This window comes from Meles meles, chromosome 16 (genome assembly GCF_922984935.1).
Source record: "Meles meles chromosome 16, mMelMel3.1 paternal haplotype, whole genome shotgun sequence".
Taxonomy (NCBI): domain Eukaryota; kingdom Metazoa; phylum Chordata; class Mammalia; order Carnivora; family Mustelidae; genus Meles; species Meles meles.
In genome coordinates, this window is record NC_060081.1 from 67463271 (window position 1) to 67481006 (window position 17736).

At 57.1% G+C, this 17736-nt stretch overlaps 2 protein-coding genes across 3 annotated transcripts in view; one reads left to right on the plus strand and one right to left on the minus strand.

The window, feature by feature from the left end:
• Window positions 1–7569: 7569 nt before the first annotated feature.
• KCNK15 (potassium two pore domain channel subfamily K member 15) lies at window positions 7570–12491 on the plus strand. Its single transcript, XM_045981775.1, has 2 exons — window positions 7570–7864; window positions 11045–12491. The coding sequence occupies exons 1-2, from the start codon at window positions 7582–7584 to the stop codon at window positions 11752–11754; spliced, it is 993 nt and encodes a 330-aa protein (XP_045837731.1). The 5' UTR covers window positions 7570–7581; the 3' UTR covers window positions 11755–12491.
• A 140-nt stretch (window positions 12492–12631) lies between these two features.
• The window catches only part of RIMS4 (regulating synaptic membrane exocytosis 4), a 61154-nt gene continuing 56049 nt past the window's right edge, over window positions 12632–17736 (minus strand). For both annotated transcript variants that reach the window (XM_045981776.1, XM_045981777.1), the window contains exon 6: window positions 12632–17131. In XM_045981776.1, coding sequence (XP_045837732.1) covers window positions 16913–17131 — 219 coding nt within the window. In that variant the 3' untranslated portion in view covers window positions 12632–16912. The remainder of the gene's footprint in view (window positions 17132–17736) is intronic.

Below are 17736 nucleotides of genomic sequence, written 5' to 3' on the forward strand. Positions count from 1 at the left end.
CACAAAGCAGCTTTCTTTACCAATGTCTGTTTAATCAGCTCACCGGGCTGACCTGCTCCGCATTCCTTCTGAACACAGCTTCTGCCCCAGGCATAATGGATGCTCACAGCTGATGGGTCACTCTCTGGCACTCTTGCCCCCTTCTGCTCCCCGCCACAGAATGATGTTTTGGATCAAACGTTTGCACACGCCCCACCTCCAGATTCCTACGTTGAAATCTTAATCCTCAATGATGGTATCAGGAGGTAAGGTCAAGAGGGTGAGCCATTCTGCATGGGGTTAGTGCCCTTACAGGAAGACACATGAGAAGGTTTGCTCCCTCTCTCTGATCTCTGCCATAGGAAACAAGAATGAGAAGACCGCTGTCTGTAAACCAGAAAGAGTGCTTTCACCAAGAACCCGGCATGCAGGCACCCTGATCTCCGACTTCCACCTCCATTGCCTTACGAAGTATCCCACTTAGCCTATGGTGTTCTGTTATAGCAGCCTGAGCTAAGACAAATGGCACGTTTGCCAAGAGTCTGTGGGGTTGGTTCCCACACCAGTTTGCATGGGCCACACTTGTTATTGTAACGATATTCTGCATGCAGATGAAATATGAGTGCAAAAAGGAAGAGATTTGTTTTTATGAAAATTTGATAGAGTTGCTAAAAAATACTGTCAATTTAGGCAAGGAAGAAACAATGACAAGAGAGCCAGAAAAAAAGCTGCCATGAGAATCTAGAGAGTTTCTGTGCTCAAGCGGCTGTACCATGTTTTCAAACGCTTGTTCCGCTTGAAATAAACCCAAATCGGAAATCAGATGAAAGATTCAGTGGCTTATGTAAGGAGGGCGACGTGAAAAGCCAATTAACAGCTCCACACTCGAAGATAAGAATGGCAAACCTTCAAGGTGCATTTCATTTAAAATAATTCCACACATTCACAAACTAACCCTGGTCGCAGCTGAGCTGGATATGGAGGGTTCTCTGGGATTATTAGCCTCATTTTACAGGTGAACAAACTGAGGCGCAGGATAACAGCAGCTAAATGGTGGAGCCGAGATTCAAACGCAGCCAGTCTGGTTGCAAAGTCTGTGCTGACTCCCTGTACCAGCGAAGTCTAATGGAAGTTTCCGTGATGACAGAGAGGTTCTGATCAGCTCTGTCCAATGTCCTAGCCACTGGCACTTGCGGCTGATGAGCACGTGAAATGTGTCTGGTGTGACTGAAGAACTGAAATTTTTTTAAAGTTTTTTTTTTTTTTTTTAATTTGACAGAGAGAGAAATCACAAGTAAGCAGAGAAGCAAGCAGAGAAAGTGGGGGAAGCAGGCTCCCTGCCAAGCAGCGAGCCTGACGTGGGCCTCGACCCCAGGACCCTGAGACCACGACCTGAGCCGAAGGCAGAGGCTCAACCCACTGAGCCACTCAGGCGCCCCGAAGAGCTGAATTTTAAAGCTGAATTGAATTTTAATTGATTTAAAGATCAGTGGTCACCTAGGGCTAGTGGCTTCCACAGGGGACAGAGCAGCTCTGTGCTACACTAACTTGAACACGTGCCTTGCTGAGTATCTTATGTCTTTGCCTTGACCTTTCCAGACAATGATGTCTTCTGAAATCTAACCCTGTCCCCTTTGATTCAGATGTCCCTTAATTCTAATCCATTATGCTGACAGGGGAATGGGAGGGGTGGGCATTAGCAGGAGAAGGGACAGGCCTGTCAGCAACGACTGAACCCCAATTTCCATGCGGCCAAGACCCCCATCTTATCCTGGTACTCTGCTATGCTCCTTAGGGCAGGGGAAGTGTGGCCTTTTGGAGCAAGAGCTTGCCAGCAGGACAGGCTAGGATGGCTCCCTCCCCCCTTGACAGCTGCTTCCTCCCCTGGGAGATGGGATGAAAAGTCCTGGTGTGAGGATGACATGAAGAGACACCTGCTGAGCACCTATAGCTTCCTGCTTGGATCCTAGTAACTGCTCAGTAAATGTCCTTCCAATTCACTCCAACCCACAGAGAAACCCTCCTGTGGAAACCAAAGGGGGATGGGGATCGAGAGAGAGAAAGGTTCTTTTAAAAATCAATTTTATTGTGAAAATTCTCCATCGTACATGAAAGGACACAGAATGGCTTAGTAACTTCCTGTACTCCTATCACTCATTTAAAAAAAATTTTTTTAAAGATTTTATTTATTTATTTGTCGGAGAGAGAGCGAGCACAGGCAGGCAGAGTGGCAGCAGAGGCAGAAGGAGAAGCAGGCTCCCTGCCAAGCAAGGAGCCCCATGTGGGACTCGATCCCAGAACGCCGGGATCATGATCAGAGCCGAAAGCAGCTGCTTAACCAACTGAGCCACCCAGGTGCCCCTCATTTTTAAAATTATTAACCAGAGTAAAGGTTTTAATCTCTCCATTAACCCAAAGATACCCAACCTCAGGAAAGTGGAGAACTCCCGAAGGCTCCAACCAAACGGCCACAGACTCACGCTGGGAATCCTTTGAGCAGCTCTGGCAGGTCCCAACAGTCAGAGACAGGGTCATGCTCAGACAGCTGCCACTTGACTTGTCCCCCAAATAGTGTCTGCATCAGGCTGGGAACCATGGTGCCCCCCCAACCCCCCGCCCGCCCCGGGACTGGGTATGGCTATGTGATTCCCTGAAGTAGGTTCCAGCTCTCTGGGTCCCTCAAACCATACGGTTTGTGTGCCAGTACCTGGAAGATTCTGCAAGAACCCCAGATCTTGCCTGTAATGTTTTTGCTTTTTTTTTTTTTTAAAGATTTTTATTTATTTTTTCAGAGAGAGAGAGAGAGAGAGCAAGCAAGCACAGGCAGACAGAGTGGCAAGCAGAGTCAGAGGGAGAAGCAGGCTCCCTGCAGAGCGAGGAGCCCGATGTGGGACTCAATCCCAGGATGCTGGGATCATGACCTGAGCCGAAGGCAGCTGCTTAACCAACTGAGCCACCCAGGCGTCCCTGTAATGTTCTTTAAACTGGCAAGAGGCAGCTTTTGATTTCTTGCTGCCCGGATCCCTACGTGATACCCGGGCTTCAGAAAGGTTACAGCTGCCTTCTCAAAGGAGCTGATACCTGAGGCCAAAATAATCCATTCTTTTAGGACAGAGACAAGAGAGAGATCTTATCAGGAAAAACACCTGGGCACTCTGGGCTTGTGGAAAATTACTCAACTATATTCTAACTATAAAAATCAATCCTTTAAGATCCCAGGAGGCCCGAGGAATAAGCAATGTGGAAAGGGGAAGAAAAAAATTAATTGGATAGAAGGGGTAACACTTCCTGGGCACCCATTCTGTGCGGAGTGCTCCTTCACATTTTCATTTAATCCTCCAAGAAACAGTGGGAGGCCGATATCTTTACGCCCATGCCACAGATGAGGAAACTGAGGCTTGAAGGTGAAGTCGCTTGTCCAAGAGGGAACTGAGGTCTGCCTCCCGCAGAAACTCCCGTTCTGCTGCGCTGCGCCGTGTCACTCTACGTGGCAGCTGCTTCCACTCTCCGAGTCTGTGTCTTCTCTGACATGCGATCGGCATGGCCTGCTGGACTCACAAAGCTTTCAGAAGGCTCTAGACTCAGGGATGCAGAATGCTTTGAAAGGCTCCCAGGGTCTAGTGGGGGGACTGGGATCCCCCTCCTCCTTGTCCTCCAAGCCGGTGACCCTGGGGTCCTGGAAGAGGACCCAAGGCTTCGCTGAGGGGCCCCGCATGTGACTCTGGCATAAAGGGACAGAGGAAAATCACTGGGTCCCCTCAGGTTCCCGAGGGAGGAAGGAGTGGCGGAGGCAGAGGAGGGGCAGCCCAAGGGGGTGCCTTGGAGTGCTGCTGTTTTTGGTGATGGCAGCTGACGGTTTTGCAAGCAGAGAAATACACACCCACAAACTCTAACCTCTTCTGGCTTAAAATAGAGCTGCTGAACCCAAGATGCCAAGCACACGGCCGAGTCACCTGCCTGGCAGGGCCAGACAGTTCCTCCATGGCCCCAATAATACCCAACCCCAGCGGGCTCAGCTGTGTGTCACGGGGGCCCTCGCGGTGCTGGGGGCAGCCAGCGGGGGTCCACCACTCCAGCTTAGAGATGGGGAAGGTGGAGGCCAGAGAGGCAACGGGAGGGGGACAGAGCATGATGCCTGACGAAGAGGCATGGTGTCCTGGAAGGACTGTGACATTGGGGACGACACGGCCCTGATTCAGCTGCCACCCGGCCATCATGACCTGGCAAGTGGGGTGTCTTCCCCTCTGTGCCTTGGTTTCCCGCACTGGAAAGTGAGGGCTCCGTCAGGAAGGTCTGTGAATATGCCTAGCACAGACACACGCTTCCAGAAAAAGAATTCCTGACATCTGCAGGCAGACAGTGAGTTGTACAAAGGGAGGAAACGCAGCTACGGCTACCGGGCTCCTGGGAAGCGACACACGAGATCCTTTATGTTTTCGGCACGGTCCCCACGAGGTGGACATCATTACCACTAGCGTGTCTCGGAAGGGAAAACCAAGACCAGAGAAGTGTTCTAGCAACATTCACACACCTGGAAAGTGGAGGAGCTGGACTGTGAGCCCAGTGTCAGTGACCAGGACTCATTAACTGTCCCCGGAAAGCTCTTCCCAGCCCTTTCTCAGACAGTAAATCCATGATGTTCCAACCCCCAGCCATCGAGACTCTGACCCAGGCTCCGACTCCTCTGAAGGCTGAGCTGGAATCAGGAAAGGCAAACTTGCTGAAGCCACTACTGCGAATATGGCTTCTGGGCCACGGAGCTGCAGTCCGGCTTCCCAGAGGAGTACAGGTGCAAGTCCCCGGATTCGGCCCCAGAACGGAGTCAGAACACATGCTGTAATGTCTCTGCGGGCCTGGGGGTTTCGTGCACTTGTGATGTTTGAAACAGTGGCTAATGCTTCCAGATGAGTCCTCAGGGCGAGAGGCTGCCCTTAATGCTTCCTGCCTACGGGCTCCTCCATCCTGACAATCACTGAAGTCATTTCCCACTGCCGCTCAAAGAAATGATCACCAGCCTAGCGGCTTGTACAATACCCCTGTGCCATCTCTTCCTTCTGTAGGACGGGAGGGCTACACAGGTCACACTGGCCTAAAACTGAGGGACTCGCAGGACTCCATTCCCTTCTGGAGGCTCTAGGGAGGCATTTCCTTGCCTTTTCCAGATTCTAGAAGTCACCTGTTCTCCTTGGCTTGTGGCCCCTTTGTCCATCTCCAAAGCCAGCAACATCGGGCCAGTGGCTTCTCGAATCTCTTTGGTTGTCCCTCTTCTGCCTGCCGTGTCTACATATAAGGACCCTTAGGATGACACCGGGCCCACTGTGATAGTCCAGGAAAACCTCCCATCTCCAGGTCAGCGGATTAGTAACTTTCATTCCACCCACAACCCTCTCTCCACTCTGCTGTGTATCTTACCCTATTTATGGGTTCCAGGGAAAGAACATGGGCATCTCTGCAGAAGGGTGGGGCACAGCACCATATGAGATAGGAACTTTTCTAACCCCGCGGCAGACTGGGATCTGAACCCAGGCAGTTATGCCGCAGATTCCATGCCCTGAACTCCTACGGGCCGCTGCTGCTCATCTGTCCACAGTCACGGGAGGTGTGCTGTGCCGGACCCGGGTGCCGGGGACAGAAAGGTGACCAAGGGAGGATCCCTGTCCTCCAGAGGAACACAGATATGGAATGGGAGAATCACAGTGCCAGGGGACGAAGGCAAGAGGGCAGAAGGGCTGGCCAAAGACCAGCACGAAGGAAGGCCACCTGTGGAGGAGCCAGGGACGGCCACGTCCAGCAAACTGGGAGCTGAAGGAGGAACGGGGCATCCGCCAGCCATGCCTACAGCGTAAGGAGGCTGTCGTGACAAAATGCAATGATACCTGCAAAGACCTTCACGGGCATTTGGCTCCTGGCAGTCATTCAAGAAGTGTGGGCTGTAGAGTGTGATGGGAAGGGGACTGTTCTAAGCAAAGCAAGAGTTTGTGCAAGGAGCTGATAGTTCAGTGTCTGAAACAAACAAAAATCGCAAAGGGGCTGCAGGGAGAGAGGCAGGAGTAGAGATGCGGGGATGGGGGATGCGTGCCAAGGCTGCAGCAGAGACCAGGCCACACAGATGCTCTGGACACCTGCAGGAGAGGCTGCCGGGTGCTTGCCCAGAATGTCCACAAAGACCCACCCTGGACTCTGGTGCTGGGCGGCAGCAATGACCTCATTCCTTGGGGAGTGAGGTCAACGGAAGGCGGTCCAAGCACCCAGCTGTTCAGGCCAAAGACCCACGGGTCATCTGGAGTCCCCTTTTGCCCCCTACATCCAGCGCTTCAGCAGATGAGGCTGCTGCTTCACGCATCAGGGTAACACCAGCTGGGGTAACAGACCGAGCCCATAGCTCAGGGGCTCAACACAACAGAAGTTCAGAATCGGTGTTCCTGGCGTGGGGGCGGCCTTGCGGGGTCACTCGGGTGCCCGGGCTCCTTCCACCCTGTGTCTGTGCCTTCTGCTAAAGACTTCACCTCTCTGCATTCAGCCTGCAGGTGGGCGTGGACAGGTGGAGGACAGCATGGGAGGGGGCTTATGGGCCAGGCCTAGGAGTTGACACAGGTCACTTCTGCCCACAGGCCATTGGTGATAGTTGTAAGTGCAAAGGAGGCTGGGAAATATAGCCAGCTGTGTGCGCATCGCCGGAGCTCCCCACCCTATCTCCCATCCATAGGCTTTTCCGTACCTCCAAGGCCGTGTCCCTGGTTGACGCCACCTGCCCCCCCCCCACCACACTCGTGGACTACAGAGGTTTCCCAAGCAGCCTCACTCTTAGCCAACACCCCTTTTCCACGGATCGCCGGGACACTCTTTTTGAAAAAATGTCAATCAGATCACTGATGTGTGTTTGTTTTCCTGCTTACAGCTTTTCCTGGCTAACGGCCTGTAAGACCCTGTGTGAGGTCCTCTCTCTGTCCTCCTGTTCCCTGCTCCTCCACCCCCCAGCACTCCGTTTCCCCGGTTCCAGCTCACGCAGGTTCTCTGCTTAAAGGATTCGCACTTGCTGCCTGGACACTCCCTCCCCACCCACTCCTTGGAGGCCTTTCCCACCACCTTGGCGGGGCGACGCCCACCTCCCCCAGAGACTAACTCCCTTCTGTCTCACGTTTGTCTTCAATGATCTTTGTGTGTCTGTTAGCCAAACCTCCTTTCTAGCATATGGGCTCCGTGTACCCCAGGAACGCTTGTTTGTCCCAGTAGGTGCTCAGTAAAGTTTTGCTGGCTGACTGGCCCAAGGTCACAGGCCCATAGCGATGGAGACCGGACGTCTGCAGAACCCGGCTTTGGACTCACTGCTCCCGCGGTCGCTGCTTAGAGACACCTGCGCCCGGAGCGCGGGCGGGTAAACAAAGGCAGGTGTCGCGAGGGGGCGGGGCGACGGGAGGAGCCCTCTCGGTCCTCCGCGCCCCCCCTCGAGGCCCCGCCTCCGTCCCCTCCCCCCACCCCCGCCCGCGCGTCCAGCGGCCCGCAGCCCGCTCCCGCCGCGCTGGCCGGAGGGCGGAGGGCGGAGCGCGGAGCGGCCGTCGGGGCGCATGGACGGGCCCGGGGCGCGGGGCCCGCGGCGCCGCCATGAGGAAGCAGAGCGTGCGCACGGCCGCGCTCATCCTGTGCATCCTGTCCTACCTGCTGGTGGGCGCCGCCGTCTTCGACGCGCTCGAGTCCGAGGCGGAGCGCGGCCGCCAGCGGCTGCTGGCCCAGAAGCGCGGCGAGTTCCGCAGGAAGTACGGTTTCTCGGCCGAGGACTACCGCGAGCTGGAGCGCCTGGCGCTGCAGGCCGAGCCGCACCGCGCCGGCCGCCAGTGGAAGTTCGCCGGCTCCTTCTACTTCGCCATCACCGTCATCACCACCATCGGTGAGCGGCCCCGGGACGCGCCCACCCCCCCCCCCCCCACCCCGCTCCGCGGACTCGAACCCCTCCTCTGCCCCTGCCCGCCTGGGTGGCTTTGGACTAGTCATTTCAGCTGCCCTCCGCCGAAGGGGGCTGGCGTCCCAGGCGGGCGGGGCTGGGAGGAGTCAGGAGCTCAAGTTCGCCCAGAGGTGGCACGCGGGACAGCTCAGGAAACCTCCGGGGTCTGGGAGACAGATGGAGCGGGCCGGAGCGCGCGAGTGGCTGGAGATGGAGGCTTCCTTGCCTGGCTGCATCACCCTAGCTGTGTGACCTCAGACAAGTTGCTTAACCTCTCTGAGCCTCAGTTTCCCCCTCTGTAAAAAGGAGGGCTCCTAATAGGCCTACCTTATCTTGGGGCTGGGCTGAGATTATAACTGCCAAGGAGATAATGTATGCGGAAAGTTTTAGCGCAGGGTCTGACACACACAAAGCACTAAAAAATAGAGATTGATTTTTATATTATAATTATTATGTTACTCCACGAGAATGGGATCTAGTCTGTCTTAGTCACTGCAGTGTACCCAGCCAAGCGCATAGTAGACACTCAATAAATATTTGTTGAAGGAATGACTGATTACCACAAGCTTTGGACCTCACCCTCGGGGATCCAGAGCAGTTTCTCTGCAGCATCTGGACCGTCAGCCGTTGCCATGGCCACCATCTGGCTGGTACCTGCTGAGCAGAAGCCTGGGGAAACAGGAGAGGAGAGAAGCAGGCTCTGCAGGGCTCCAGGCCCGGTGTCAGGCCGCCCCAGGTCCCAGTTGTGGATATCTAGGCATGCCCCCCACACGCAACCCCAGAGCTTGGATCACCACTCTGGAAGTCCGAGCACTGGAGAAAGTTTTTTCATGATGTCCTTGCAAGTGGATGTGAGCTGTGGGTTGAAAGCCTGAGTTCTACCATCACCTAGCCCAGAATTCTGTTCTCGTCTCTGTTGCCTTCTATCTTCTCTGGCAATTGGATGTACCTCTCTGAGCCCTAGTTTTCTCGACTGAAATGCAGTTCTTGCTACCTTACTGGGTGGTTGCCAGGTTTAAATGAGGTCAAGTGTGTAAAATGCCTGGCGTGGTGCCTGAGGCTAAATAGGCACTATTAATTAGTAATAACAATTCATTGTTTGCCAGCTGTGGGCCCAGCTCCCATTCAGCCCTTTATGCCCTCTCCTGTCAACACCGGCACCCCTGCTTCCCTACCTGGGCTCAGCCCAAGATTCCCTGTTGCCGTCCCCAATGGGTGGGATTCCACCCACCCCTTCTGCCCACCCCCACGCTATCTGGAGACCTCTGGAGCTCGGTTTGGTCTTCTCTGCCGGGTTCCTGGCTGGCATCTGGGAGCCTGGGAAAGAGACCTACAGAGTGGAACTAGCCGGAGTTTTTGCCTTTTCTGGCCACCTGGGGGCGCCAGCTTGCGCCGTGGGATCGGGGCTGGACAAGCCAGCCTTGCAGAGAGCCGGCAGGGGATCTTAGGCTGTACACACTGTTCAGTCTCTTGTCTTTTTTCACCGAATATTTTTTGGTGATTTAAAAAAAAAATCCCTAAAAAGCTGTGCCACCGTGGGGCGCCTGGGTGGCTCAGTCCGTAAAGTGTCGAACTCTTGATCTCAGCTCGGGTTTTGATCTTAGGGTCGTGAGTCTCTTGACTCTGCATTGGGTTGCTTGAAAGCCGTAGCTTGACCTTGGGGTTATCCACCTGCTGGACTGGATATCCCCGTCGAGGGGCCATCCCATGCACTGTGGGATGCTTAGCAGCATCGGTGGCCTCCACCCAGTAGATACCGGTAGCATACAGCCACTGCCTCCCAGTTGTGACAACAAGAGGTGTCTCTAGACATAGGCAGATGTCTCCGTCAGGGACAAAACTACCCCCCCGGTTGGAGCCACTGTTGTGCATCCCCCTTTCCATGGGTGCTTAGCTTGTCCAGTTTTCACCACGAGCAGTGATGCTTTGGTGACAGCCCACGTGCCTCCCTCACTTTGCCCTCTTGTGTACCTCGCGGGACTGACTTGCTCCCTGTGGCACAGCACGGTTCCAGGGTTTGTGTATTTTCGTATTTCCATTTTGGCAGGTGGTGCCCATCTGCTAGAGGAGGGGTGTTCTTTTGGGGGAAGGTCCACCTGACTTTTCCTGGGTTATGGACCCCTTTGAAAATACCAAGAAAGTTTTCACGCCTCTCTCCAGGAATGCTCATTCCCCGGCGATGGCACAGTGGTCCAAGATTCAAGGACGCCCAGTGGCGCGTAGGTCCCCCTACGACAGAGAAGATGTGCTACACCAGACTGAAGAAGGGCTTAGGGAGGGCTGGCTTGGAGCAGGATGTTGGAAGGAGAAGTGGACGGGGTGGGGGGGGGGGCGGCGGAGGGCAGTCCAGGGGAGGAAAAACCATGAGAAGAGGCACAAGGAGGTGGGACATGTGGGTTGGGGAAGCAACACGGGGTGAGGCTGGACAGGTGGGAGGGGAGTTGGATCACCGAAGAGCTCAGACACTGAGTGAGAATGTGGATACTCTCTCCTGTGGGTACAGGGGCACCGTGGAAAATTTTGCTTTATTTTAAAATCAAGGCATAACCTACACAGTGAAATGCACCATTTTCCAGTGTAGCAGCCTTCTACGACTTTTGACAAATGAAGGCCTGTCAGGCAACTGCAGCCACCACAAGACATGGTAGGCTTGCATCACCCCCAAATTTGTCTTGCCTCTTTCTGGTTACCCCTCCTCCAGCCACCAGGACTGGCAACTACAGATCTGCTCTCTGTCCCCATAGTTGTGCCAGAATATTTGCAGAATGTCATTTCAGTGCAACCGTGCAGTATGTCGTCTTTTGAGCTTGGTTGGCCTCCTTCACTCTGCCTAACGCAGCTGAGCCCCATCCTTTGCAGCAGCAGGTAACCCTAGCTCATGCCTCTCTGTTCTGAACAGAACCGCGCTGTGTGGATGGACCGCAGGCCGTTTGCCCTTCCCCGGCTGAGGGTCGGTGGGTTGTTTACCAGTTAGGGATAGCCACGCAAGGGTTCAAAGGCGGGGATGGCCTAGTTAGAAGTCGTACTTCAAGATGCTGCACGGGCTCTGGGGCTGAGGAGGGAGCCCGGGCAAGGTGGTCGTGGCCGGCTCTCATCCCCTCTCCCCACCCTCTGCTCTCCCTCCAGGGTACGGCCACGCCGCGCCAGGCACGGACTCGGGCAAGGTCTTCTGCATGTTCTATGCGCTCCTGGGCATCCCCCTGACGCTAGTCACCTTCCAGAGCCTGGGGGAGCGCCTGAATGCGCTGGTGCGGCGCCTCCTGCTGGCGGCCAAGCGCTGCCTGGGGCTGCCGCGGCCACGCGTGTCCACCGAGAACATGGTAGTGGCCGGGCTGCTGGTATGCGCCACCACCCTGGCTCTCGGGGCCGCCGCCTTCGCGCACTTCGAGGGCTGGACCTTCTTCCACGCCTACTACTACTGTTTCATCACCCTCACCACCATCGGCTTCGGCGACTTCGTGGCGCTGCAGAGCGATGAGGCGCTGCAGAGGAAACCGCCCTACGTGGCCTTCAGCTTCCTCTACATCCTCCTGGGGCTCACGGTTATCGGCGCCTTCCTCAACCTCGTGGTCCTGCGCTTCCTGGCGGCCAGCACCGACGCTCCCGAGCGCGCCGCCCGCCGCTCCAGCCCGCTCCGCCTGGGGGCGCCCGAGAGCCGCGGCCGCTCCTCGCCCCGCCGGCCGGCCCGCGCCCGGGGCTCCACGTCCGTGTCCTCGCGCGTGCACCAGCTGCAGATGGGGGCCCGCGACAACCTGAGCTTCTCGCCCCCCACGAGCCCTGGGGCTGTGGGCAGCAGCGGGGCGGGCAGGCTCCCGGCCCGGCGGAAGTCCATCTGACAGCCCAGCTCTGGCCTGGGGTCACCTGTCAGTGCACCCTCCCCCAAGCTTAGAGAAGGGTGAAGGGCCCTGGCCTCCAGGCCATCTTCAACCACGGGCAATCTGTCCTTCCCTTTTGGGGCCAGCCCCTAAAGCCGCACCATAAGCACGAGGGCCACGCTTCAGCCGCCCTGTAGGCGCAAATCCCTTGTGGTTCAAATTGTTTCAGGAAGGCGTGGCCACATCAGTCCCCCCCCCCCACCCCCAGGAGAGGCTCTCCAACAGCCCGCCCTCTGGAGTGGGAACAGGTGGCCATTTTTCTGTTGCAAGAAGAGGCAGGTTTTCCATGTCTCGGGGGCGATGGGCGACCTTCAGCACTGGAATCAACAGTGAGGCGGGCCGCTCACAGCACCAGCAGCACAGCGATCCGATGGACGGCAGGGAAACATCTGTGCTGCGGGGAGGAGTGGGCAAATCCGTACTATTTAAATGATCGTTCATTCTCTCGCTGTTTGGTGTAGTGGAATTGGCCCATGTGTGAATGCAGTACACCCCTCCTCATCTGCCGCTCTTCATCCTTGGCCATGCCACCTCAGGAGGAGGGGGGCCTTGCTGGCAGCCCCCGCACCCCTGGGGCATCTGGACGCAGCATCCTGCTGTGGGAAGAGCCTTCGTCTGGGACCTGCCCATCATGTGACCTTGGGGAGTGTCGTCCCCTACCTGGGCTTCAGTTTCCAAGTCTGCAATAGGACTGGAATCCGCCACCCCCGCCAGCATCTCTAGAAGGTTCCGCGCCCGCGGTGGGGCGTGCTGGCATCCCGCAGCATCCACTCCTTCACACACCAACTACCCCTGGCTTCCCAGACGGAACTCTCAACACAAAGCAGAGCGAGCCGGGTTAGAAAAGCCAAAAACTTTAATTTTCAACATGAGCTACATGGTCATGAACACAATGCAACGTGACCCACACCCACCCAGGGGCCCCGGAAACCCTCCCTCCCCAAAATCCCGAGCAGCTCCTGCTCCCGGAGAGGGAGTGAGGGAAAAGCGGGCAGATGGAAAGGCCCCCAGCCTGAGGACCCGGGGTCTGGCCTCCCTGCCACCCCCTTAGGAGGCAGCCGTGGAGTGAAAGCGTTCAAGATGTGCTGCCTGAAGCCCCGGGTTCAAGTCTCCACTTTGCCCTCACAAAGTGCCACTCATCGCTGGGAGTGCGATGGGCACGGTCCGCCACCCCACAAGGTGTGTGAGTCAGATGTGGCGGCTTTCTGTCCACTCTGAAGTGCTGCTATACAGACAGGGGGCCCTCCCGGAGAGCCAAGGGGATCATTACTGGGGAGCGGGAGGGGGCTCGGTTCCCTGGGCCCAGCACAGCGCTGCTGCTCAATAAATAAATGCAGGTGGCCTTGCCTGACGCAACAGCTGTGCTCCAAAGGGGGGGGGGGGCTCAGCGCCGCCTCTCAACACTGAAGGGTGCCCAGGAGCTCCTGGTTTAAGGAACTGGATGGTGAATCAGCTTGTAAAGTGTGTAACCACTCCCTACACGATCTGCCTCACCTCCTACAGCTCTCCAGTGCTGAAGAACTGAGTTCTAGTCCCGGCGCAGCCATGGCCCCACAGTGGGACCTTGACGATGCCTTCCCTCCCCGGGCCTCAGCTCCCTCCTCGCTAAGGTGGGCTGATAATACTGGCCCCCTCTACTGCCCAGGGGCTCTTGGGAGCGTGTGCTTGACGTCAAAGCACTTTGAAAGCAAAAGTCTGAGAAGGACAACAGGAAGGTCAGATATCGTTACATCTGAAGGTTTCGGGAGGTTCAGATGCCGTGTACCACGGCCCCCTCGCTCCCACCCAGCCCCAGGCAGGAAGTGGTGCTTCTCACATCCCTCAGGTTGGTCCTATGGGGCTATGGCCCCTCCTGCAGCGGCAGCCTCTGCCCAGACTCCGAGGCTTAGACAGATCCCGTGTACCCGAAGTCAGCTGGACCAGACCCCAGGAGAGCCAAGTCTCTACGGCAACTCTCTCCCCCAAACCCGGGCCCTCAGAGATGGAACCAGGCAGGGCTGGGTGGCCCAGGGCTTAAAGGCCACAAATACTTATCATGGCAGACCTGCCTGGTCAGTGGCTTCAGGTCCCAGGAAGGAGCGAAGCAGGACAGAGCCCCTGTTCTGTCCCCATGGATCCTTTGTTGAGGGGTCCTGGGCAAGTCGCTTCCTGATTCTGGGCTTTAATTGCCTTACCTCTCAGAGGGGCTACAGGGTGCCCATATTTTCTGGGCCACTGAGAGGTTCTATAGAGAGAAGGGAGGAGGAAGTGCTGTGTGAAATGGTGGCCTCACTTGGTCCCACTCTGGCTCCAGCTCAGCCTGGGGTTGGAGGAGACCCAGGCTAGGAGGTGCCACTGAATTCCCAGGTGATCCCAGAGGCAGGCCTCGCCTGGCCTCAGTCCTCCTCTGTAAAATAGACTTCACTAATGGTCCCAAAGGCCCTTTTCCCATCTGTATGAAAAGCGGATCTGGCAAAGGGAAATGGAGACTGCCTCCCACAGTACCCCTGCGTGTGACTTTTGGCCTAGTGATTGAAAAAAGAATCAGCCCCTACAGACGCCAGCTCGCGGCTCTCAAACCTCTACGGTGCCCCGTCTCTGCTCCTCTCCAGGTGGAGTGTGAGTGCGCCGAGGGGCAGGCAGCAGTGGGGACAAGCTAACACTGAGAACCATCACCCCTCCCCCAAAACCCCATCTCTCGGTGAGGACAGACAGTGGTTCCCGCACCAAATGGTCAGAGCCCCTTGGAAGCAGGGCACGTGCTCACAACAATTAGACAAAGAAACAGGGCTCTGGCCCCACCCCACCCCACCCGAAGGTGAACTGAGATTTCACAGAACAAACAAGAAAGTCAGTGAGGGGGGCCCTCGGTGACCACCCCAAGATGTTGTTATTGCTTTGGAGCGCATTCTCTCTTTATAAAGGCTGTGCAGACCCCGGAGGGTAGGCCTGGCCGGGTAGGGGGGTGGGGGGGCACCGAGCCTTCTCGCCCTCTATGTGGGACAGCCAGGCTCTGCCCCGTCTTTGCAAAGCTACCCCTGAACAACCCGAGCAGTGACGGCTGGAGAGAGAAGGCGCTCTCCTGGCTCAAAATATTCCAAATGGTGAGTAATAAACAAACAGCGGAGAAATCACACTGGTTTAAAAAAAAAAACACACACAGGGGAGGGGCTAATTCCAGGCCTCAGATGGGAGGCCCTCCAGGGCCCTGGCGGCCTCCTGCCCCAGCCTCGGGATTCCACCCAGCACAATCCCAGGAAGCTCGGGAGAGCTCGTGGAGAAAAGAAAGGGGCATCTCCGTCTCCCCTTCCCAGTGCGGCATGGGAAGCTCCATGCAGGCGAGATAACTCTTCCAGAACGTTAAAGGCTCCCCAGGGCTTACATGGGCAGAGAGAGGAGGGGAAGGCGGGGAGGGGAGGGAAGGGGTTCTGGGTGGAAGAAATGGCCTGGTCCACAGCCTAGAGTGAGGCCAAGGAGAAGGTGGGACTGAACACAGCTGGGCCTCCGGGTGGAAGACGACGTCGTCCGTCGGACAGAGCCCAGACCTCTCCACCGAGGCCCACAACCCTCAGGAGTGCTTCACAAATAAAACCTGTATCAAGGATAATACATCAGAACATCTGAGTACAAGGGGCAGCTCCAGCTACAACCCTGGGGGTGGGGGGAGGGAAAGGGAAGAACGGCGGGCCTCCCACGACCCAGGCTCCAGGCCCGGGCCCAGACCCAGACTGGCGGGGAGACGGCCGTCTCCTCTCCACCCCTGTCCTGGAGCTCTGTAAGGACTATATGCAAGCTAAGAACAGGCCCCGAGGCCTAGAACACTAAGTCTACCCAGCTAACTTGGACTACGCCCTACACAGCAGGGACTGGGTGATAAGGGGTGGTGGGCTGCTGGGTGCCTCCCAGGGGGAGGTGGCAGAAATGTGCTTCTATAAAGAGGGGCCAGCCTGTGTCCTCCCAGCATGCAAAAGGGCTTCCGTAGGCCTCGGGGAGGGCCGGGCCAGGAAGGCAGCTACCCAGGCCCGCTTGAGAAGGAATCTCCCGATTCTTACACTCATGAGCCAAGGTAGTTGAGGCCAGGGCAGCGGGTTCTGCCCTTAGTATAGGATGGTTTGTTTAAAAAGACTAAAATAGGGAAGCTCTGTTGCCTCCCCAGACCCCTAGGCTGGAGGCAGAGGGGTGGACAAGAAGACCTTTGACCTCATCCAACGAGGAGGGATTCTCCTAGTTGAGAAACCCTTGCCTTGGCACCACCAGTCCCAATCCCGACTTTACTCGGACCCCCTCTCCAATCCAGCATCCCCAAAATTCAGAGGCAGTGAGCTCTCTGGATTTGGGTTCTCAAAAATCAGGGTCCCGCAGCTCCTTCAGCAAAACGCAGACGACCCAGTTCTTTCCAGTCCACCATTTTCAAACGAGCTTGTTGCAGTCCCATGGAACAGGGCACCCCGGGGGTCTGTGCCAGGCCCAGGGCACTGCCTCCTTTCCTTTGGTCCCTGCTGGACCCCAATTCCTAGAGCCACCGAAGAGGGGCAGGCAGGAAGGGACAGACAGATGGACTCAGACAGGCTGCGGCAAAGCTCCTTCCACGGGCAGGCGGAGGGAGGCCAAGCTCCTCATCAAGCGGGAGGCTCTGGGCCCCCCGGAGCTGGCTCCGGATCCTTGCAAGGCTGCCCCATCGACTTTGGGGCAGGAGTAGCTGCCTGAACCCGGTGCCGCAGGAAAGACACTTGCTGGTAATTGGCACCATGGAGATGGCCGCTGGGTTCTGGACTTGGCTCCGGGCAGCGAGCTTCCGAGGAGGCGAAAAGGGGGAGCAGTCGGACAGTGTCTGGGACAGGAGGATGGTTTGCTCTGCCACCTCAGTCTCTCCTTTCTCCGGATTGCAGCCATATCCACCAGGGCAAGAACCGGCCAAGTCAAAAGTGCAGCCAATCCCGTTGGGAGAGGGAAGGTCTCAGGGGATAGGAGGCAAAGAGTGGGTGAGGAGGGGCCCTGGGGGGCAGGTTTCCCCATTCTGCTTCCCCACTGTGGGGGAGAACCCCATCCTCCTCTGTTCAGTGTGCCCCTGGGCCTGGGGTCCCAGGTTGGGGCTGGGCGTTCTCCAGGCCTTGTCGGGGAGCCCCCCCCAACCCCGGCCCTAAGATCGCTCGCCACAGGGCCCCACGGTGCTCTCGAGGGACAACTGGGACGCCTGCCGGAGCAGGGGCCCCGCAGCCGGGTCCACCATGGAGGAGGTGGGGAAGAGCTTGTACCAGCCCACGGCGAGGGTGGTCAAGTCCAGCTCCTCCAGTAGCACACGGGCCACACCCATGAACTGCTTCCGCTCCATCCGCCCATAGTTCCCCCACACGATCACCTGCGGGGCGAGAGACACCGTGGGTCAGACCCTGCCAGGGCTGCTAACAGGCCCAGAACCAGACTCCAGGTCACCCCCACGCCTGCACCTCTGAGTCCTGTGGATGTTACCGTCTTAAAATGGCTCCAGCCCGACCGCGTTTTCCTGGCCCTGGTGCCACCGTTACTGTTCGCCTGGACGACAGGCTTCCTGCCTCCCTGCCTCCCATCCAGCCCTCTCCACTCCACCTTCCACACCCTCCTCCGTCTTGGGATGCCAAGCCTTGAGGGTTGACCCTACATGGGGAGTGCCCTGCCTGGTCCCCGCTACAACCCCTCACCAGGCGCTGTGCTTCCAGATCCTTGGAAACCCCCCACGTGAAACAAAGTTTTTTAAGTGGCTGACAGAAGCCCTTGCCCATGTCCAACAGCCTCCTTTCTGCAGTGCCTTCCCTGCTGTGTGGTTTACACTGTCTCAGGAGCCAGCTGGGGGGTTCCTGTGGCTCAGGTCCTGTCCCCTCTCTGAAGGTGGGCCGGCTCAGCCACCCCGTAGAGCCTGTCGGAACGCACACACGGCTTCCGGGCTCAGACACACGTAGGTCCCGATCCCAGTCCTGGCTTTGTGGT